Genomic DNA, 23638 nt, shown 5'->3' with positions numbered 1-23638 from the left:
TCTCCTACCTGTTTATGCACCGCTTGTGCGCACACACCACACAAAACTCTCACCTCAAAGAACACTTGAACTCTGAGTGCACACAAGTACTAGTGTAATTTTCCTTAACCCGTGTAAGTAATTGAAAATTCTCAAATGCTTTGTTCATAGCGCTTAAGGACCTTTCTTTTTCTACTATACCTCCTCTCACTGACTATAAGATTTACATAGAAATAAATGGCATTTCCCTTTTTTGTTTCTCTTTTTTCTTTGGAGAGTGAGGTGGGGTAGGTTGTGGTTTGTGTTAGAAGAGGCAGCATGTACTTATTAGTGAAAAGGAGCATGTGACTGCTGCTTATCTGCTGTTGCTGGAGCATGCATGTACTCATTAGTTGACCTGCATGCTACAAATTTACCAGCATGATCAACACTGAGGCAGCCAATGATCTTACATATTTCTCTTTTTCATTGCCAAAGAACGGATTTGCAATTTGGGCCGCACATATAAATGTACCATAATTTACTTCATGTGGCTAAAGAATACAATTATTCCATTAAGAAGTCCTTTTCGGTGATATACAGAGTTTCGTGGCTTGACCATGAAATAAACAATTTTGAGCGCTAAGCGAAAATGTGAATTTCATCTACTGAAGGACATTGCTTCCAAATCCCACCTAGGTGCTCCTTGACCATTTCTAATGCTGGCTTTTGGGATCTAGGCTTTATCAGACATGATGCATCTAGATGTTTCAAGCAATCACCTCAATCTTCTTGTTTCACACTTTTACTGTTGTTGGGTGATTTGGATATTGACAGAAAAGAAGCTACATCTTCTAGAATTTATTTAGTATATATCTAAATGCATGCAATTCATGTTATTAAAAATTACTCCTGAAGACAGAACACATTTTCAGCAGTTATGATTCAAGGATAATCTCTACCTCACTCCCTCGCCCCTGGAAGTTTGAACAGCACCCCCATTGTAAGAAAAGAGTGTAAATGAGGGGTTGTTAGTAGCCTGCCATTAACAGAGGAGTAAATTGAGTCAAATGTCCTTATGTTATATGAATGAAATAAAAAAAAAAGAAGTGGAACTCGAATGACGAAAAGGGACAAACAAAAACTTCATCATTTGGTTTGCCTTATAAACTAGCTGTTCATGACTGCTGAGCTTCTTCAGGTGCCCGATCTCGATGGACGTGATGAAATTGCCGCTTAACTTTTGCACCAGTGTCGCCTACGACCAGTCCATCATCCAGACTTGGCTCGTCTCTGGCCACAACACCTGTCCTGCCACCATGCACCACATTACCATCTTTGTCCCCAACCTCACCCTCTTCTGCTTGGTTTTACCACTCCGTCCACCTCCGCCCGCTGAAATCTGACCACTCCTCTCTCCTCCAAAATACTTCCTCCTCTAATCTCAAAGCAACAAGTATTTTAATTGATCAGAAACATTGACAACAATGCCAATGATTACTTGATTTCTCTGTGCAAAATTGTGGACTTCGCTAAGTACTCTGATGAAAATCAAGTGGTGTTTTCTACTTTTTCCACCAATTTTAGCTTAAAGCCTGTGAATGTAGTTGGACTATATCATATCATATCTAAACCAATTATTTTCTCTTCTTCCTTTTCTGTTTATGTATAATTGTGGATATTTCTTTTACAAGCCCCTTTATTTTTCTAAAGTTCTTCTCTCAAGAACAAAATTTAGAAAGTTTTAATTAGTCACAATGTATATTCATGGACTGGGGTACATGTGTTAGGTGCGGGTGTCTATTTGAGTGTCGGACGCGCCAAATAACAAACAAGGCATATGAATATTGCTAAATGTTCGTATTATTTAATATTTGAAATTTATTTTTCTAGAGTAATGTCTTTATGTAACATATATTCAACCTAGATATTTCACTCGTTTTGAAGCAATAATATATATAATTGAACTTTTGTAACTAAATGTCCTACCAAAAATATTGGACACATTTCATACTCATGCCTAGATAAGATATGATTAAATATTTAATTTAATTTTAGTATATTTAAATTTAGAGTTATTTTTGTATTTTATAATTTTAGGGCTTTATTTGGTAGTAGTAGTTAGATTAGGATTTTATTTTAGTGCCTATATATAAGGCTTGATACATTGAGTTGGATAGTGTTGACCCTAAGGTTTCAACCCAAGCGTGTAATTACCTGATGATAACAAACTATTGAAAGGGTATATGGGCAATTCTGATGAAAACAAACTATTTAAAGTGTGTTATACTAATTGTCTACTTGAGTATGTGTTTATCAGGACATTTACTTAAACTCAAGTACATAATGGAACAATGGCAAAATCTAGAAGGATCCAAGTCTTGAAGATGGATAATGAAGCTCAAAAGACATTGAAGTCAAAGATCAAGATTATGGGTAGGATAGTCTTTCTGAGAGCTAGTTTTTCATGTATAGTTATGTTTGAATAACTTGTTTTAAAGTCCAATCTTTAGACTTAGACTCTAGGACAAAATGCACTTCATCCACATAATTATAAATGGTCCCTAGACACTTTGCTATAGGCCTTAATCTTAATTGAACCATATTATAATTGTTAGATTTGTGCAAACAGTAAAGAGAAGAGAATAAATCTGTAGTTACTGTTATTCGATGATACAAAGGAATACAATATATAAGAATATAAAGTAACCTAAACTAATAAACTGAGGGAAAGGACAAGATTGCCCTCAAATATAAAACTATTCCTCTAACCCCCCCCCCCCCCCCCCAAAAAAAAAAAAAAAAAAACCTACGATGTGACAGTAAGAAGAATTGAAGAAGTCAGCCAACTGCATTGTAGAAGAAACAAAGGGGAGAGAAATAGTGCCAAGCTGAAGATGATGGTGAGTGAAATGGCAATCAATCTCGATGTGCTTCGTACGCTCATGAAAAACAGAATTGTGTGCAATCTGAATGGCACTCTTGTTATCACAATACATAGGCGTTGAAGCTGGCAAGGAAACACCCATACCAGCAAGTAACCGTCGCAACCAAACTACCTCGGCTGTAGTAGCAGCCATGGCATGATATTCAGCTACAGTAGAAGAGCGATCAACAACTGTTTGTTTCTTGCTTTTCCAAGAAACGAGAGAATCACCTAGATAACACACACAAACCAGTGGTAGCCTTACGGTCTGTTGGATCCCCAGCCCAACAGCATCAGAAAAAGCTCGAAGCTCCAAAGGTGATGTAGAAGAAAACAACTAACTCTGGTTTAAAGTACCACGAAGATAACACAAGATACGAAGAACTCTAGCCCAATGCATAGTAGTAGGAGAGGATACAAACTGACTGACAATGTGAACTGCATAGGTAAGATCAGGTCGAGTAGCAGTGAGATACACTAAACTACCAACTATAGCATGATATAAAGTGGGATTTGCTAAAGGAAAATCGTCAGTAGAATTATAGCGAACGTTAAGCTCTAGGGGAGTGTCAACTGTCCGAGAATCTGTGAGACGAGCCTTGTGTATAACTTCTGCTGCATACTTAGACTGAGAAAGAAGATAGCCCTTGGGAGAAAAGGCTACTTCAATGCCAAGAAAATAGCAACGGGGACCAAGATCCTTCATCTCAAACTGTTGTTGCAACTGCAACTTCAAAAGAGCAATGCCAGCTTTGTCATCACCGGTCAGAATCATGTCATCAACATAGAAAAGGAGAATAATGCGACCAGCAGAAGTAGAATGAAGAAAGAGAGCTGAATCATGATCACCAGGATAAAAACCAAAGCCACGTATCACTGTAGAAACTTCTCAAACCAAGCTCTAGGAGCTTGCTTGAGACTATACAAAGCCTTCTTGAGTTTGCACCTCTCCAGGATTATGTGAAAGACCAGGAGGAGGAACCATATAAACTTCCTTTGCCAAATCTCCTTTTAAGAATGCATTTCACATCCATTTGTGAAAGGTCCCACTGACAAACTGTTGCGACAGCAATTAAAGCACGAACAATTGTCATTTTAGCAATAGGTGCAAAAGTCTCCTCATAATCAATACCATACTCCTGTGTGAATCCCCTTGCAACCAAACGAGCTTATACCGATCGATGGAACCATCAGACTTGGTCTTAATTTTATAAACCCATTGACAACCAACCGCACGTGTATTAGGGGGTAAGGGTACCAAATCCCATATGCCAGTCTTATGCAAAGCAAAGAGCTCTTCATCCATAGCCTGTTGCCAATGAGAATCAAGAACAGCCTCCTTATAGGAGTTAGGTTCAGAAAGCGAATGAATAGATGCTAAAAAATAACAAAAATTAGTAGAATAACAAGAATTAGAGAAGCCAAAACGATCAGGACACTTACAAACGAGCTTATACCGATCGATGGAACCATCAGACTTGGTCTTAATTTTATAAACCCATTGACAACCAACCGCACGTGGATTAGGGGGTAAGGGTACCAAATCCCATATGCCAGTCTTATGCAAAGCAAAGAGCTCTTCATCCATAGCCTGTTGCCAATGAGAATCAAGAACAGCCTCCTTATAGGAGTTAGGTTCAGAAAGCGAATGAATAGATGCTAAAAAATAACAAAAATTAGTAGAATAACAAGAATTAGAGAAGCCAAAACGATCAGGTAACTTACAAACTCATTGAGGATAGCGAGGAGGTGCAGGATCCACATTTTCAGAATCCAATGGAGAGTCCGCCGAGAGGTGGAATTGTACCTGCAGAAGAAAAAGTTGTATTCCTACGATGGTAAGTGTGAATAATAGGAGGGACAACAGGATCGGATGTAGGGACAGAGGAAGATCGAACATCTGGAATAATACTGGAATTGTCTTCAGAAAAGGGATCAATGTGAAGAAGATCAGACTTACTCAAAGTGCTATAACTAGCAGGAATGGAGAAGAAAGGAATGTGCTCAAGAAACACTACATGATGAGACACATACAATTTCTGTGCAACGGGATCATAACATCGATACCCCTTTTGACCCTCACCATAGCTAAGAAACACACATTGCAGAACGTGCAGAAAACTTAGTAATCTGGAGGCCCACCACACAATCGTTCAAAAGGAGAGATACCCAAGGTAACAACATATGGTATTCTATTTATTATATGGACGGCAATGAGAACAGCTTCCCCCCCAAAACTACTAGGAATAGTAGCAGATAACAAAAGAGAACGAGCAGTCTCCATGATGTGCCGATGCTTTCGTTCAGCAACACCATTCTGCTAAGGAGTTTCAACGCAAGCGGATTGCAAAATTGTGCCATCAGATTGCAATAGGTCAAGGAAGGGACTATAACCATACTTTCCACCTAAATCACATCTAAAACTTTTGATAACAGAGGAATATTGAGTGCGGATCATAGCACGAAAAGCACTAAAGATGGAAAAGAATTCAAAACGACGCTTCATTAAATAAACCCAGCAATATCGACTACAATCATCAATAAAAGAAACATAATATCTGGACCGACCTTTAGGAGAAATAGGAGCAGGTCCCCACACATCAGAATGAAATAAATCGAAAGGTGCCATTGAAATAGTAGTACTCTTATTAAAGGGTAAGGCTGAAAATTTTGCAAGTTTGCAATCACTGCAGTCAGAGATATCATGACTATGTAAATTACCCAAAACACCAGTAGAAATTAAATATTTTAAGCGATAACTAGAAACATGTCCAAGACGAGAATGCCATAAATAAAAATTTGATGACTGTGGACTCAAACGAAAAGAAGACAAATCAACAGAAGAAGCAGCTATAGGTATAGCTGGAACATGGAGCTTCTCTAAAACATACAATCCTCCCTCTCTACGATCTGTCCCAATTAGCTTCTTGGAATGAAGATCCTGTACAACAAAACCGCTTGAAGAGAAAAGTACAGAATATCCAGAATCAAACAATTGACTAACAGAAATTAAATTCAAAGTAAGTTGAGGAATGCAATAAACATCAGGAAGAGACAAATTTGGAGAGGCAATTGTGCCCATACCAGCCAATGGCATTAATGTGCCATTAGCAGCTGAAACCGATATATGTGATGGAGGAGGGAAAAAAAATGTGAATAATGAACTATCACTGGTCATATGGTGCGTAGCACCTGAGTCGAAAACCCAAGTGGTCCGAGATATACCTGAGAAAGCTGAAGAAGACAAACCTACTGAGGAAAATAATGAAGGAGCATTTGGCGGATGCAAGGGAAAAGGCTTCTGCAAATGGTCTCCCATTAAAGACGATGCGGGAGCTGACGAAAATGATTCATTCCCAAATTGTGTAACTTTCGTAGTGTATAGATTGTTATGCTGGTGCTACTGTCCATAAATTGTACCCCACATATTTTTGCCATTGGTCATCTTAAAAAAGAAATTATTCAACCAACCAAAAGAATTGTGACAGACCATCAAATTGAAGTGAACAACAGTCGAACACAGTCCCAAAGCGATGCACCGGAAGATGGTGCAATGCACTTGCAAACCAGAGTTGAACAAAACAAAATTAATCGTGACCCTGAGATACAATAAGTGAAGGACAGAGATTCTTGACTTGCTGCTATTACGATGACTGAAAACAGATCCTGCGAACAGTGCTGATGTAATCTGATGATTGTTATGTGACAAACGGATTAACAAAGCCGAAATCAAAATTGAGTTTCTTTGCTGCGATCAAAGCTGTGATAGTCTGCAATTAGGATTTCAATTGCTGTTCCTATGCAATTTGTTGCAATATTAGGATTGCAATGATAATGACTTGAGAGATACGATTTGAACCAAATAGAAAGCTCTGGGTTGTTATACAATGCAAACAAGTTGCTGCTATTACGAAAGAACAGTGAACTATTCAAAAGGTTCAATTGCAGATTAGGGTTTTTGAGTTCCTGCGATTAGGGTTTGCGAGTTCCTGCGATTGCGAGATGCTGCTGCAATAAAAGTTGTGATGGGTTGCGATAATGCTGCAATGCAAACGGTACTGCAAAGAGAGAGGATGCGAACAGAAAAAAAAAATGCTGTGGTCTGTTAGAATTGCGAACAGAGATGCTGATTGTGTGCGATGCAAACTAGAAGAGAAGATATCCAAGTAGTGAAGGGAGAGAAATTGCAAGTCCAAGATCGTCAATTTGTGGTAGTTGTTGCGATTCTGAGAGATTGCGAGAGACAGTGGAACTAGGGTTCGTAATTGCTGTGATAGAAGGTGCCAAAAGAAACACAAAATCGATGCTATGTTGTAAGACTTGATGTGATTGCTGTAATGAAGCTTGATGCGATTTTCTATTTGATGGAATACTGCTATGATACCATGTTAAATTTGTGCAAACAGTAAAGAGAAGAGAAGAGAAGAAATCTGTAGTTACTGTTATTAGATGATACGAAGTAATACAATATATAGGAATATAAAATAACCTAAAGTAATAAACTGAGGGAAAGGACAAGATTGCCCTCAAATATAAAACTAATCGTCTAACAATAAGGTCCTAGTTTCTATTAAGAATGACTTTGACTCATTATAAATTTGAAAAGTCTAATTTTTCACGAAATGAGCAAGTTTGGTTTCTAGTTCAATCGTCTACTCTGTGCTTAAATGATTTTTATACATTCTAGATACAATCAATTGACTACCCTCCTTGTGACAGTCGACTACCTTTGTCCAGTGTCTTCATAATTTATGATTCAATGATCTCAGTTGACTACTCCTGTAAAACCAGTTACTCATACATTCCAGTATGTTAGACCAAAAGTGACTTAAAAGAAGTCGGCAGATTGAGTTCTTAAATTTAGTTGACTGAACTTGTTTAAGGCCCTTTCTGGACAAATGATTCAGTCGACTACTTTATATACATCAGTCGACTGCCTAGCCAAGTCAGTTGATTTTAAAGTATAAAGTTTAGTTCAACTGTCCACTCGTGCATTATATGCTTCCAAAAATATAGTTTAACAACTATGTTTTTGAGTGGAACTATAAATTCACCATTTGTATGAACATGTATGATCACTAATGATCATATCCATACACATTTGACCTATATTTGAGCTTCAAACTTGAATATAGTCTTTATACAATCTTTACTTACCAAAACAATATATATATATTTATTCATTCTTAACTCTAGGATTGTGAGACTTTGCAAAAAAAAAAAAAACTCTAGGATTGTGAGCTACCAATGGGCCATTAGCCCAGTGGTATAATCCCCCTATCCTCAAAGAGGAGGGGAGGGGAGGGGTTTGAGCCTTGGTGCGGACAATGGGTGAGAGTACGTACTTGATTAACTCTAGGATTGTGAGCTTACAATTGTGCAATCTATCTTTCTAGAGAGTTATTGTTGTACACAACATTCAGATAATTTATTGAGATTGAAAGAGGGTTGGTGGACTCTTGTAAAGTCTAAGGCAAGGGATTGCACTTTATAAGGGAGCTTGGGAAAGGTTGTAAAGGTTGGCTTTTCACCCGCAAGAAGCTTGTTTGTAAACGGTTTACTCTTTACCCGCATGAAGAGTCTTAGTGGATTTGAGAATCCTTAAGAAGGTATCTTGAGGCGTAGCTGGGAGAGCTGAACCGCGTTACGACTCTGAGTTCGATTTTTTCTATCCTTGACTCCTTGTGATTTGTGCTTTATTACTATACTTTATTGCATTTTTTGCCTTCCGTTAGCACAAAATAATAAATCCAAAAAGTAGTTGTAGTTTGCCATAGACCCAATTCACCCCCACTTCTTCGGTCAATACTTGGTTAACAGATAGCTTTTGATGATTATTGAATTGAGTTGATTACAGCATTTCTCTCCCATCTTCTTCCCTGCTTTCTTCTCCTCCTCTCCGCCTGTATCAATTTTGGTATCAGAGCATCCCTAACCGTCCTACATCAATAGGTCACCATCTAGCAATAATAATATCACCCATATTATGGATAACATGTTATATTAACACATAATTTGTTAGCATAGTTTTGACAATTAGTTGATAACATTACATCACCCCATTATGTAATAGTATTGTTATACTCCATCACAATTATGGATTCAGTGCGATTCACAGTTGTATCGTCTCTCAATGTTCCATATCGGTTGCTGCATGTGAATTTGGCAGGTGTTTTGAAACACGTTAATACCTCTTCACATTCTCCTATCCTTTTATAATCCCATTCTCCTATTCAAGGACTTGGAGACTTGATTTCTATTTTTATGTACACTTCTAGAGATCAAAATAACAATTACATTCAAGTCTAAATATACCTTTTGAATTATACATCACAAATCAGACGACACCCAAGGGGTAATAAAATGCCTTCAAAATATTTGGGGTCCTATGGCCCTTCATTTTGCTAAATTAGGTACCTCTTCATTACAGACCTGAATGACCACTTAAACTCGACTACAATCGCTAGAGAAAGACTTTCATAGATGTGCTCATAGTGGGATGATTCAATGGAGCTTCTGTAATAATTGTTGCATCTCCCTCAATTATGACGCGGGCCTTAGAAGAAATGATTTTGTAGTCTCCAAGGAGTCAATTTTATTTGCATCATCAATTGTAGACTACTTTTTTTCATGACAAATAATTTATGCACCCACTAGGACCCTATTGAACCCTTTGAAAGGTGAGGAAATGCAACTTGGATAGATCCTTGGTGGTTTGCATCATCATTCATCAATGAATACTCAACAATGTCTTGATTTATTTATGATTGCTCAGTTTTACTTCTTATCTTTGTTGAAAATAGTGAACAGATAAAGAGTGAAAAATTTATATAAACTTGCTAGACTAAGGACAAGGAAAACTAGCCACGTTAAATGCGTTGAGTGAAGATTTAAGGGTTTAAGTAAAAGATGATGAAATTAAAGAAAGATGGAGAATTTACTTTGAGAAGTTATTGAATAAAAATTAGGGTTAATTTCACTGACACCCTCTCAGGTTTGGCCAAATACCACATTGAAACAACTTTCGAAAATTACTGTCACTTAGGTCCAATTTTACTTTTCCGTCACTAACACCGTTAAAAACGTGTAAAAAGACAATTTTACCCTCATTGTTTAAATTCGTTTTAATCCAAAATATTAACAAACATAAAAAGACAAAATTAACCCATTAGTTTCTCATTCTAATATATTTATTCCCTTTGTCATGGGGAGGATAAAGTTGTCCCCATAATTTTTGGACAAAAAAACCTCCATTAAAATTTGCCATCTCATAAAAAAAAAATGGTATTTATGTAATTTCAAAACACTCTCTTTTTGTTCAGATCATTGAATTAGGCATAGGTTTCCTAATCTTCTTCTAAGACGTTGGCCTCAAAGACTTTCGCACTGCTGCCAGCCTGCCTAAATCAAAAGAGGCATTCCTCAAGTCTGTCACCGCTGTTGGCTCACGCGCCACCTCCATATTCTCCTCCTCCTCTGACGAGTATATTTGCGTCAACTCCTTGGTCGATTTCTAAGGAATCGTCTGATGTTCTGGTCAGAATTGAGCCTGGAGCTAATCCACCGGTCCCTGTGCCGTCGAGAGGGCGGCAGATGGTCGGAGGTGACCGGAGACGAGGTGGTTGTTGGTGATTGTGTGTGTGGGGATGGTGGCGGCGGTGGAGTAGCAGGCAGTTGTGGGGTGAGGTGGTGGTGGTGGTTATGGGATGGGGATGGGGATGGTGTTACTGCTGCCGTGGTGGTGCTGCAGGCGATGAGGGTTTGGATGTTCACAATTGTTGGGTCCGATTTGCGATTTGAGTGTTGGTCAGAATTAAAATTAATTAAAGAATGGCATTTGATTAATTAAAATATGGTCTTCAAAATGGAAATTCCCATGCATATGATGCATGTGTCTGATTGCCCATTCTAACTTTGCGAGATTTTGTTCCTTCAAATAATATATAAGATAAATTAGGCATTTTTTTTTTTCAATTGCCTCAAATATGTGTGTATATATATATATGTATATAATATAATTGAAAATTTACAAAGCATTTGAGGATAATTTAGTCTTTTAATATAATTCTTTAGGTTAAAAGAGTTGTTTGACAAAGTCAAAGGGTATTTCAGTCATTTTACATAGTGTCAGAGCTCTACAGTTGACGGTTGGGGTGTGAGTGAAAGACAGAACAAAAGTTTGCAATATGAGTGATAGTAATTTTTGAAAGTTATTTCTTTTTTTTCCTAGTTGGTACTCGCACACACATGCCTCCACTGAGGTTCGAACCCCTGACCTCCCTTTGGGAAGTAGGGGCCTGATACCGCTAGATCACAGGCCTGTTGGTAATTTTGAGAGTTATTTCAATGTTATATTTGGCCAAACCTAAGGGGGTGTCAGTGAAATTAACCCTAAAAAATTATCTTGGATGTTTAGGCTTATTAGAAGCATTTGTAACCTTAGGGACAACATATTTTTTCGAAGGGTTAAGGGGTGTTAGGTTAAAAATGTATTAGGAAAAATGAAATTAGGAAGGATTTAGAACCAGATGGCATCTGTATCGACGTTTGACATTGAGAAAGCATATAATCATGTTAGTTGGAATTTCCTGTTGTATCTTCTGGGGAGGATGGGTTTTGCGGAGAAATAGAGGAAGTGGATCGAGGCTTATATTTCTTTTGTTAGATTCTTTGTACTGGTGAATGGGTCCCCATCCGGCTTTTTTGGAAGCTCTCAAAGTTTGAGACAAGGGGATCCCTTCTCCCTTTCTATTCATTATTGTTCAGGATTGGGAATTGGATGACATTGCTGACTTTTTGGTCTTGTTGTATAGACAAACGATTGATGGGAGAGGCCCAAATTCCCTTATTTGGGTACCTTCTCCCAAGGGGAGATTCAAGGTCCGATCTTTTTTCCGTTGCCTCTCGAGTTTCTTAGGGGCTGATTTTCCTTGGAAGACGGTTTGGCGGTCGAAGGCTCCCTTAAAGGTGGCTTTTTTTGTTTGGACTGCCGTTTGGGGCAAGATTCTTACCTTTGACAATCTTAGAAGGAGAAGACAGGTAGCGGTCAATTGGTGTTGTATGTGCAAGAGGGATGAAAGAGTCGGTCAATCATCTTCTTTACATTGTCAGATGGTCCACGACTATTGGAGTTCTATTTTTGGTCTATTTGGTGTGCAGTGGGTCATGCCCCAGTCTACGAGAGGTTTGATGGTCTCATGGAGATGGTGGGGTATGGGTCCTCACGTTATTCATTTTTGGAGGGTGGTACCACTATGCTTTTGGTGGTGTATCTGGAAGGAATGTAATAGTAGATCTTTAAAGGGGGAGAAATCTCCCGTGGGAATGCTAAAATTTCGTATCATTAGCTGTCTTTTATGCTGGGGGGGGGGGGGGGGGGGGGGGGGGAGTTGTTCATCATTGGATGAGATGATTGATCTCTTTGGATCCTTGGGTCCTTAATCCCCTTATTTATGTTCTTCTGTTTTTCTTTCTTTCTCATGCTTGCTTCTTGTACTTGGATGCGTTCCCCTTTTGAACTCTTTAATACATCTGTACTTATCAAAAAAAAAGAAAAAAAGATGAGGAGGGCAGTGGACTTGGGTTTTATTAGGGTATTTAGGGCAGCAGATGGATATCTCTTATTTACTTTTTGTGGACGATACTTTGGTTTTCTGTGATGGGGACGTGTCCTAACTCAGATATTTAAGGAGTGTGCTGGTCTGTTTTTAGGCATTGTCAGGATTGAAAGTTAATGTGGGTAAAAGTGTGCTTGTCCCTGTGGGGGAGGTTCAGGAGGTGACTTCGTTTGTTGCGGTTCTTGGATGTGGGACGAGTTCCTTTCCGATTGTTTATCTGGGGGTGCCTTTGGGTGTTTCGGCCAGGAGGGTGGATGTTTGGGATTCAGTGATTCAGCGGTTCGAGAATAGATTAGCTGGATGGAAGAAACAATATATCTCGAAGGGTGGGAAAGTCACTCTTATGAAGAGCACCTTGTCTAGTCTCCCAACTTATTTCCTATCCCTCTTTCAGGTCCTATGTTCTATTGCTGAAAGACTCTAGAATCTCCAACGGAATTTTCTCTGGGGTGGTCGGGGTGAGGAGTTCAAGTATCATCTTGTCAGGTGGGATCATGTTTGCAGGCATCTTCAGATGGGCGATCTTAGTATTAGGAGGCTGATCCCTTTTAATAGGGTGCTCCTTGGGAAGTGGTTATGGAGAATTGGTTGTGAGAGACATCGATTATGGGGGATGGTCATTACGACAGTTTTGGGGAGGAGAGAGGGGGTTGGTCTTCCAGGCCAGTTAGATCTGCTGTTGGCATGGGAGTGTGGAAGTTTATTCGAAAGGGATGGGACGAGTTTTTAAACATATTAGATTTAAAGTTCGGGAGGGTAGGGATATCCAGTTCTGGGAGGATCATTGGTGTGGTGATTGCCCGTTGTCTCGTTTGTTTCCAAGATTATTTAGGATTGCCGTGGATAGACATGCTATGGTAGTGGACTGTTATAGGCTTGATAGCGGAAGGTTTACGTGGGATGTGCGTTTTTGGCGTAGGATTGGGAACTTGATGATGTCCTTTGCTTGTTTTATCTTTTGTATAGACATGATTTGAACAGTAGAGGGTTTGATTCCTTGGTTTGGATGCCTTCTCCTCAGGGGAGGTTTGATGTGCGTTCTTTGTTCCTTCGTCTTGCCGGCTCTCATGGTTAAATTTTTCCATGGAAAACGGTTTGGCATTCGAAGGCCCCTCTCAGGGTGGCTTTTTTTGTTTGGACTGCGGCTTGGGGTAAGATTCTTATTCTGGACACTTTGAGAAAGAGAAGACGGATCACAGTGAATTGGTGTTGCATGTGTAAAAATGATGGAGAGTCTGTGGATTACCTTCTTTTGCATTGTTCAGTGGCTTATGATTGCTGGAGTCTTATTTTTGGTCTCTTTGGCATCCATTGGGTTATGCCTCGGTCCTCAAGGAAGTTGATTGACGTTTGGAGGGACCAGAGGGTGGTGGCCATGCTTGTGACTGTTGGAGGGTGACCCGCCCTTTGTGTTTGGTGGAGCATTTGGAAATAGCGAAATAAAAGATCTTTTGATGGGGAGGAAACCTCCATTGGGGCGCTGAAATTTTCTATTATTAGTTCTCTTTTTAGTTGGGTGAAGGGGAGAAATTGTATATCTTTAGATGAGACTCTGGACTTTTTGGGTCCATAGGGTTTTATTTTGGTTTGGTTCTTTGTTTCTCTCTTGGGATTCGTTCCCCCTTTGAACGCTTTCTAATACATTTTATTTATCAAAAAAAAAAAAAGAAAAAAAAAGAAAAAGAAAAAGAAATTGGGAAAGGCTTTAGCACCAGATGGCACCCCTATTGAGGTTTGGAAGTGTTTAGGAATGATGGCGTGCCTTGTCTAACAAAATTGTTCAATAAGATAATAATAAGAGAGTTCCTGACGAATGGAGCTTGGAGCAAAGCATTTTAATACCAATATTAAAAAAAAAAATAATGGGAACACACAAAGTTGTACTAATTATTGTGGTATTAAATTAATGAGTTTTACTATGAAAATTTGAGATAGAGTAATTGAGCAACTACTAAAATGAGATTCTATGGATGAACTGACAAGACACATTTAGGATGAGATTCTATGGAGCATGTAATTTGCTGACAATTTTGTTTTATTTGATGAAACTAAAGAAAGAGTAAGTGCCAAATTGGAGATTTGAAGGGAAGCGCTAGAATTAAAGGGTCTAAGGTAAGTAGGAATAAAACATAATTAAAGGGTATACGAATGTTGTGATTGATGTGCGGGTAGACAAGAAATGATATTAATTAGAAATGGTTGCATTCCTAAAATGGTTATAGTAGCACCAATTGGATATAGATTCTAAGAAAATCAATTATGGTTTGGATATGTACAAAGAAGAACACGAAGTGCGCTGGTTAGGAAGGGTGACATAGTCTGTGTTGAGAGAGAGAGAGAGAATATATGAAAACTTATATGTTATTGAGTGAGTAATACAATAATACAATGGTGTTTATATAGGACGGGAGTAGGTGAGTGGAGAACAAGAAAACCCTATACATAGTAATTCTATATATGGTAATGAGGGGTTGGTGACAACTCATATAATATTAACTATACACATGCAATACTGTACAAAACTACACCCCCCCCACCCCCCCCCCCCCCCCCCCCCCCCTCCCCCAAGTTGGAGAGTAAATGTCAATAACTCCCAGCTTGCTACATATGGAATCAATAGAGTTCTTGGGAAGCGCCTTAGTGAAGACGTCTGCCAGCTGTCTACCAAAAGGAACAAAAAGGGTAATAATCTCATTCGAGTCAACTTTAGATCGAATGGAATGGCAATTTACTTCAATATGTTTAGTCCTCTCATGGAAGACTGGATTGCTAGCAATATGAATAGTTGCCTGATTGTCACAATGGAGAGGAATTGGGTACTGGACTGAAATCCTAAGTTCCTATAAAAGAGTTTTCAACCAAGTAAGTTCACAGTGTGTGTCATGGTACGATACTTTGCTTCAGCACTGGAACGAGCCACGACTGATTGTTTTTTTTTTTTTTTTTCGCAATTGACTATTTCTTACTCCTCCAAGTTACTAGATTTCCTCCCATAAAGGTGTAGTAACTCGTGGTGGACCGTCGATCAGAAGGAGTACCGGCCCAATCTGCATCTGTATGTCCCTCACTCAATCCGAAGATGTCCAGAAGATCGAAAAACCAGACCACGTCCCGAAGCTCCCTTGAGATACTTCAAGATGTGTACAACTGCCTCCATGTGAGCTACCCGAGGACTGGTCATGAACTGGCTCACAACACTGACTACATAGGAGATGTGTGGACGAGTGATTGTGAGGTAAATAAGTTTACCTACAAGTCTCCGATACATCTCTGGATCATCGAGTGGGTCACCATCATCCACCTTAAGTTATACATTAGTCTCCATGGGTTTAGCTACAGGTTTCGAACCAAGATATCCAGTATCCTGTAATAGATCAAGAGTATACTTCCGCTGAGAAAGACTAATGCCTTGGTTCGACTGAGCCCCCTCAATTCCTAGAAAATACCGAAGTTTGCCCAAATCCTTAGTACGGAAGCTAGAACTCAAGTGATGGATTAGAACTTGTATCCCATCTTTGTCACTGCCGGTGGTAACAATATCATCTACATACACCACAAGAATAACAATACCATGTTTCGTTTTCGTAAAAAAGAGAGTGGTTAGCTTGGCTTCTAGTTATACCATGAGCTACCATAACTTTACTGAACTCATCAAACCATGCACGAGGGGACTATTTGAGGCCATAGATAGACTTCTTGAGATGACACGCACACTCCCCCTTATACTCAAACCCAGGTGGTTGAGTCATATAGACTGTCTCATTAAGGTCACCATGCATTTTTAACATCAAGTTGATGAAGTGGCCAGTCTAGATTAGCTGCAAGAGAGATTATCACATGAACATAATTCAGTTTGGTCACAGGAGAGAACTTCTCAGTATAATCAAGGCCATAAGTCTGAGTGTAGCCTTCAGCAACAAGTCGAGTTTTGAGACGGTCAACAGTACCATCGGGCATCTGTTTAACAGTAAAAACCCAGTGACAACCAATAACCTCAGTATCAGCACGCTTAGGAACAAGGTCCCAAGTATGATTCAATTTTAAAGCATTTATTTCTTTTTCCATAACTTTCCTCCCCCCTGGATGAGAAAGTGCCTCCCTGTAGGACTTAGGAAGAGCATTAGAGGATAATGACAAAGAAAAAGCTTGAAAGGAGGAGGATAATTTATTATACGATACAAAATTAGAGATAGGGTGATTGGTACAAGACCGTTTACTTTTTCGAACAACAATAGGTTGATAAAGATCAGAGTCCGGAGAGATGGAAGAATCTCTAGGCGTTGAAGCGACTGGTGGAAGTGGCAAGGCTGGGTTTACTACTTCAATCGTTGGAACATTTTTTTTTTTTTTGATAAGTTACTTCAATCGTTGGAACATGATTAACTACTCTTTTCTGGTGACGAGCATAGACACGAAGAGCTGGTGGGATGTCAGAATAAAAAACTGGAGTTGGAAGAATATACTCTTAAAGAACAGAGTCCTCCAGGCGACTGCCTTTCTGAGAATAATAAGGAACATCCTCAAAGAAAGTTACATCTACACACACAAAATGTTTACGAAGAGTTGGACTGTAACATTTATATCCCTTTTGAGTGCGAGAATAACCTAAGAAAATACATTTGTGAGCACGGGGATCAAGTTTGTCTCGTCCCGGGCTTACAAAACAGACACACCCAAACACCTTTGGAGGAATGGAAAAAGGATTTTTGTCATTTGGAAGGGTGATTTTCCTTGAAGGACCCTAGAAGGCATGCGGTTTAAAAGATAAATAGCAACCAGAACTGCATCTGCCCAAAAATGTTTTGGAACATGCATTTGAATTGTTAAGACATGAGCGATAGCTAGGAGTGGGCCATTCTTCCATTCAGCAACTCCATTTTGTTGAGGGGTATCAATACAAGATGTTTGATGGATAATGCCCCTCGACTCAAGAAACTTTTGAAAAACATTAAGTTTGTATTCAAGGGCATTGTCAGTTCTAAGAACAAGTAATTTTGCATCAAACTGATTTTGAATTTTAGCATAAAAGGATTGAAAAACAAAGAATAATTGAGATCTATCTTTAAGAATATAAACCCAAATTAAACGTGAATAATCATCAATAAATGAAACAAAATAATGAGCACCAAATAAACCAGTAGTACGAGCTGGCCCCCAAACATCCGAATGTACTAACTCAAAAGTTTTTGAACTTTTATCAAAACGAGACTTAAAAGTAGCCCGACGATGTTTACGAAGTTCGCAAGTAGTACAATTAAACTTAGAAAAATCAACTAAAGAAGGGACCAAGGCTCGAACACTATTTGAAGAGGGATGTCCAAGGCAGCAATGCCACTGGTAAGCTGAAGAAGAAGTGGAATGTAGAGTTGTCGGAACAGTAGTTGGTTGGAAGTAGTAAAGACCATCCTTCTCAAACCCCACCAATTGTCTTCTTTGTCTTGAGATCCTGAAGGACACAACAGGAAGGAGAAAAAGTAATTGAGCAATTTAAATCTGATATGATTTTGCGAACTGACAATAAATTGAATGAAAATTGAGGGATATATAAAACTGATGAAAAAGTGAGACCCGAGGTGCGGAAGGTACCAATTAAATGAACAGGTGATTTGGCACTATTTGCTATATTAACAACCGATGGTGAGAAAACATGAGAAATATCAGAAAGAAGAGATGGGTTACCTGTCATGTGATCGGATGCCTCGGAATCAATGATCCAAGGTGTAGAAGGTGAAGCATGGAGACACGTATTACTTGAAGTAACGATAGTAGCAGTAGAGGCGGGCTGATTTGCATGCTCACGCTTTACCAGTTTGGTGCTGGTGATTGACCCAAGAAGATGGGATTCCTTAGTATCTATCACAAGAGCTGTCGAACAAATGAGATATGGTAGTGAGAGGGAGCCGAGATAAGAGAACCAAGATCTAGCCGAGATGAACTCGAGAGATATTATGGAGGAGAGAGTCGAGGAGGGATCCGAGAGAGAATGCTGAGACGAGAATTGAGATCATCGAGGAGAGATCGCCGAGAAGAGATTGGGAGAAAGCCAAGATGGAATCAAGATCGAAGTTTGAATAAGACTAATTTTTTTTTTTATAAGAGGGATCGATTTCCACTCTGATACCATGTTGAAAAAGAGAGAGAGAGAGAGAAAGAGAATATATGAAAACTTATATGTTATTGAGACAATAATACAATGGTGTTTATATAGGAGAAGCTACGGGAGTAGGTGAGTGGAGAACAAGAAAACCCTGTACATAGTAATTCTATATATGGTAATGAGGGGTAGGTGACAGCTCATACAATACTAACTATAGACGTGTGACAACTCATACAATACTATACAACAGTCTGCATAGAGGGTAATAATAGGGGAAGGGGAAGACAAAAGTTGACTTTGGTAGAGATAGTAAGGAAGGTTATGTTACATGTGGTTTGACCGAGTCTGTGTCCTTGGATAGAGCTGAATAGAAAACTAGGATTCATGTGCCGACCGTAGGTATTACCAGCATTGACTTGGAAAAACAAATCCTGTCTTTTTAGGCGTCATAAAATTAACTAAAAATGATTAAAAAAAAAGTATTAAATTACAGCAAACTGAGGTTGCAACCATGTTCTGGTGGTTTCTGTTTATTGGTTTTCGATCCAAATGAATAAATAAACAATGCAGCTTTAATTACTGATTACCGTTATACATCGACCATCTTGATAATGTTAACACTGCATTGGTGGCCATTAATGTGACCAATTTAGAAACATTGTGTCAGATCATCACTTTGGTGTCTAGAGGCCTTCATTATGGGTAATCTATATGGCTATTTCCTATACTGACCGATAATGCTATAAGGTCTTTGAGCCACAAAACTTAATGGTGATTTTGAAACTATGTTTGCTCGTCTCTGTCAGAACCTTGTTGAGATTCTGAAATGGTGATTCGTTCTTGGTGTCAGTTTTGAGTGTCAATGTTCAATAATAGTTCAGAGACTCCAAAAAAGCTGTCTCAACCATAATTGACAAATTATTGTATCTGTGACATTTTCAGGACAAAGCAGCACCCCTGGAAGAATCCGTCAAGTTGAACAGGATCATAGAGTTGCAGTCACTAGTTCTAGGGTGAGCTTAATATATGTATGCATAACTTGAGAGTGTTTCATTATCTGAAAAGATGAGTTGGAGTTGATATTTGCTAATGTTTAGTCGAGTTTTTTAATTGAATTTCATACTTGTTTAAAAAATATTTCCAGCAATCAAATGTGAATGGCATGGCGGAATTTGACTTGCACTCAGGTTGTTGTTCAGTGATTATGTGTTGGTTCTCTATCAATTCACTATTGCTTTAAAAATCCATGTCTTATTATTGGAATTTTCTGTACAGTGAAATCTTCTTCACCGTCGGCATCTGTCGAACCTTCTGCTGCACCTCACCCCAAATCATATATGGAGGTTTTTCTCTTTCCTTTTCCCTTGTGATTTATCCGTTCTTCACTATTTTTTTTTAGAAGGTTAATAGTTGGTTTATTCATGAATGTGTCCCTCTTCTCATGTTCCTTACTTAGCAATAGACATGCAAAACTGGAGAATTAATGCAGTCAAATGCCTATTTTATTATTGTTTAATTTGTCTTTTGGACTTAATCAAGCCCCCACTCCACCACCTTCTCCCCCAACAAATACAAACAAACCCAAGTAAGAGTCCTGGCTCCTTATAGAGGTAGTGAATGCGATTACAGCCTTACAGGGTAGAGTAGGTAATGTCACTGATAACATGAAGGGAATATCACCAGGAAGATTTCTATAACTGCCAGGACTGAATTAGTTGGTTTGTGAAAGGAGGGGTGTTGGACGGAAAGACGGGGAGACAGGCCTAATATCTGGTATTATTTTGCACACAGTGGCTGCTCTCAAAACTTGAACCATGTCGCCATGCATGTTAGCTCGAACTTCTACCACTGCAACAAATAAGTCCCCACCACTTTTTCTTTTTCTCTTTTCAGAAGATACGCAAAGCGAGTGCTCCACCATTGCAACAAACAATAACCCCTTTGGTTTATTAGTTGTGATCCAGTGAAAATATTCTGAGACCTCTATTTAGAACCACAATCTTGTATTTTGAGATGGAGCATAAAGGAAATGTTCTTTTTAATTTATAGAATCATTTTGCAGATCATGGCCATGGTCCAAAGAGGAGAAAGACCTCCTAACATCAGAGTAAGTCCACCTCTGGTCATGATGTTGTGTGATTTTTTTCTTGGTGCGGTGCTGACCCCCGGTTCTTCTGGATTTTCTTTTCAGGATATCAATGATCTTCCGCCCAATCCCAATCAACAAATTTCACATCCTCGCTTGGCACCAAGATCTAAGGTTTGCTTTTAGAAACTTTATTCTTGTCTTATTTATTTATTTATTTTACAAGTAGTTCATGTATCAATGCAAACTGTTTGGATGTGGGAGATATTTTGAAGATTGAATTTGAATATGTAGCAATAATGCATTTTTTTTAAGGTTCTATCGACATGACGAGTAACTGCAATATATACCAGATAGCTCATCATAAAAGCAAATTTAGTGATTTGATTGCTAAGGAAATATTAACTGATTTGGTGTCATGGTGACTATTAATTTTCATATAGTATCATTCTTTAATATGATTGGGAAGTGCCACTGAGTTGATGCAAGTTCCAAAAATATGTTTCCAGAATATAAATGGTATCATTTTACGGTCTGGCCATTTTAAATCTGAATATTCTTTATTTTATTTGAATGGCTATATGATATTGACCAGATGGCGTTAGAAGTAGTCTTTTATGGTTATGCATTTACATCAGATAGAGCCGATTATGGTCTCACCTTTTTTTTTCTTTCCTCTTGAGTAGCCTTGGGAGGTTAGTCATGCGCAAAACGGCTCAGGCTATGTTCCTCAAACTCAAGAGAGTAGTGATGGTTCCAATATGAAGATACAAGATAATGGGTTCATCAATCAGTCGAATGGAGATAGTTCAATGCCTTGGTGGCAACGGAAAAATGTGAGAATTACCGAAATTGAAACTGAAGACGGACCCACGTTTGGTTCTTCTGGTGTGCCATCAAACGAGAGACCAGTTCAGCGCTCATGGGTTCCTCCCCAACCCCCCCCTGTTGCAATGCCAGAAGCAGCTGCAGCCATTCGACAGCCGAAAAAACCATTATTTCGGAAAGAACAATTAGCTGACGATCAGTCAGTGTCTCATCCTTCTGATATAACTGATGAGTTGCAGAGGATCACAAAGTTATCCGAGTCAGGAGGTGTAGTGGAGGAAAATGGTGGGAGCTCAAAGCTGAACCCCAGTGAGATACAAGTAGCAAATGAAGCTTTTGAATAGAACAGAAGTGGGTTCAATCAATGGTATCCATATATGTCCTACAAAGTGGAAAATAATATAGAAAGAACATGTAGGATAGACATGAACCGATCAATTCGATCCATACGTTTGCTGTACCTTCTCCTAAAACTCAAAACACTGTATCTAAAACTTGTTCTCATGAAGAATTAAGGTTAAAGTATCATGTGAATCCTCACTATATCAGCTATTCAGCTTACAAGGATTGGTGGTTTATTGTCTATTGTGTAGAAGCAGCAAACCTGTAAATTTAGTTAAATGCTTCGTCATTTTTATCCTTGGTTACCCTTTTCAGCAGTCGATTTGTATTGAGTTTGATTCATGCATAAATTGAGAATTCCTATGTAGCAGAAGCTGGGTAGTAGTTATTTTGTTTTTGACACTTTGTTGGGATCTTATAGTTTAGATGGAAAATGATAGAATTCCAACTGATCTTACAATCATTGACATAAACACTCTTAACAGGAGAGAGAATCTATTACTGACAAAGGATCCTTGTTGGAGGAACCAAAATCCTCTACAGTGGTCCAATTCCATCAAGGAATCACCTTCACAACTTTTTTGTAGGTTATGCCACTAACTTAGGGCCGGTTTGGCAATTATAATTATTTTGTACTTTTGTTTTGATTTGAAGCAGAAAGAATGTTTATGTTTTAGAGTGTGTTTAACACTATTTTGAAACTTGTTTAGTAGCGTAAATTTATCATAAAATTTTTTGAAGCAAAAATATGAAAACATGTTTGGTAAAAAGTATAAATTTGAATGGTTAGTTAAAAGTATTATTTTATATTTTATATTTTAATAGTGCTTTGTTATCATGTAGAAATAAACAAAATCATCATTTTTATGCTTTGGATTTTGATTTTAATTTTGAAAATATTTTGATACTATTTAAATGATAATAAATATTACAAAACATGTTTTTTTGCGTTTTTTTATTTATTACAATACATTAACAAAATCAAGAAAAACAAACTATAAAGGATTTTGTTCCTTGTTGGACACCATTTATTGGTAAAAGCATCATTGTAGCATTATTATAGTTTAGATTTTTCAGTAGCAACACGTTCCATGGCCTGTGGCTCAGAACATCTCTTGACACTCATTCAATTCGAAAGGTACCATGGCCCATAGGGTTGCTCAGAATCACATTCATTCAATTCTGAGGACAACAGATCAATGTGCAATATGTGTTAGCATAAAAAGTCTACTTGCTATAGTTTTGTTGATTGCTTTTGTAATGGCAAACATACTCAAAATTTGCTTGTGCAATATGTGTTAGCATAAAAAGTCTACTTGCTATAGTTTTGTTGATTGCTTTTGTAATGGCAAACATACTCAAAATCTGCTTTTAGTTTTCTACCCATGAGCATTGTCTCGTTACCACATCTCCAAAATATTATATTTTAGTAATTTTATTTCAATAAAATATTTCATTCAAAATATTATTTAAAGTATATTATTTTTATCCACTTGTTATATTTTGATAAACGGCACAGTATGAGAAAAAAAAAAATCTCTCAAAATTTTTTTATAACTGTTATATATAATAATACTTTTGACAATCTCAAAATATAAGATGTCTTTTGAGAACCTATTAAAATGTATTATTTCCATTCACGTGTTATATTTTGACTTTGAAAGGCTTCTTGAGAGAGTATTGGAGATACTCTTACTACAACTGAGTTCACACGAACCCGTCAAGTTGAAATCTAATTTGAAATTTTTTTTTAAGACATATTGTGAAAGATTTGAAATGTAATA

General features: G+C 38.2%; 1 protein-coding gene across 1 annotated transcript in view; it reads left to right on the top strand.

Moving 5' to 3' along the window:
- Window positions 1–22267, top strand: part of LOC132285622 (peroxisomal membrane protein PEX14-like) — a 31703-nt gene extending 9436 nt beyond the window's left edge. Inside the window, exons 8-13 of the mRNA XM_059787811.1 lie at window positions 19541–19611; window positions 19743–19785; window positions 19874–19941; window positions 20661–20705; window positions 20790–20858; window positions 21371–22267. Coding sequence (XP_059643794.1) covers window positions 19541–19611; window positions 19743–19785; window positions 19874–19941; window positions 20661–20705; window positions 20790–20858; window positions 21371–21856 — 782 coding nt within the window. The 3' untranslated portion in view covers window positions 21857–22267. The remainder of the gene's footprint in view (window positions 1–19540; window positions 19612–19742; window positions 19786–19873; window positions 19942–20660; window positions 20706–20789; window positions 20859–21370) is intronic.
- The last annotated feature ends 1371 nt before the right edge of the window (window positions 22268–23638 follow it).

Source organism: Cornus florida, unplaced genomic scaffold (genome assembly GCF_030987335.1).
Source record: "Cornus florida cultivar Cherokee Brave unplaced genomic scaffold, ASM3098733v1 CherokeeBrave_3.0.0_Hap2_Chr11, whole genome shotgun sequence".
In the NCBI taxonomy this organism is placed as follows: Eukaryota; Viridiplantae; Streptophyta; class Magnoliopsida; order Cornales; family Cornaceae; genus Cornus; species Cornus florida.
This window is presented reverse-complemented; position numbering and strand designations above follow the sequence as displayed.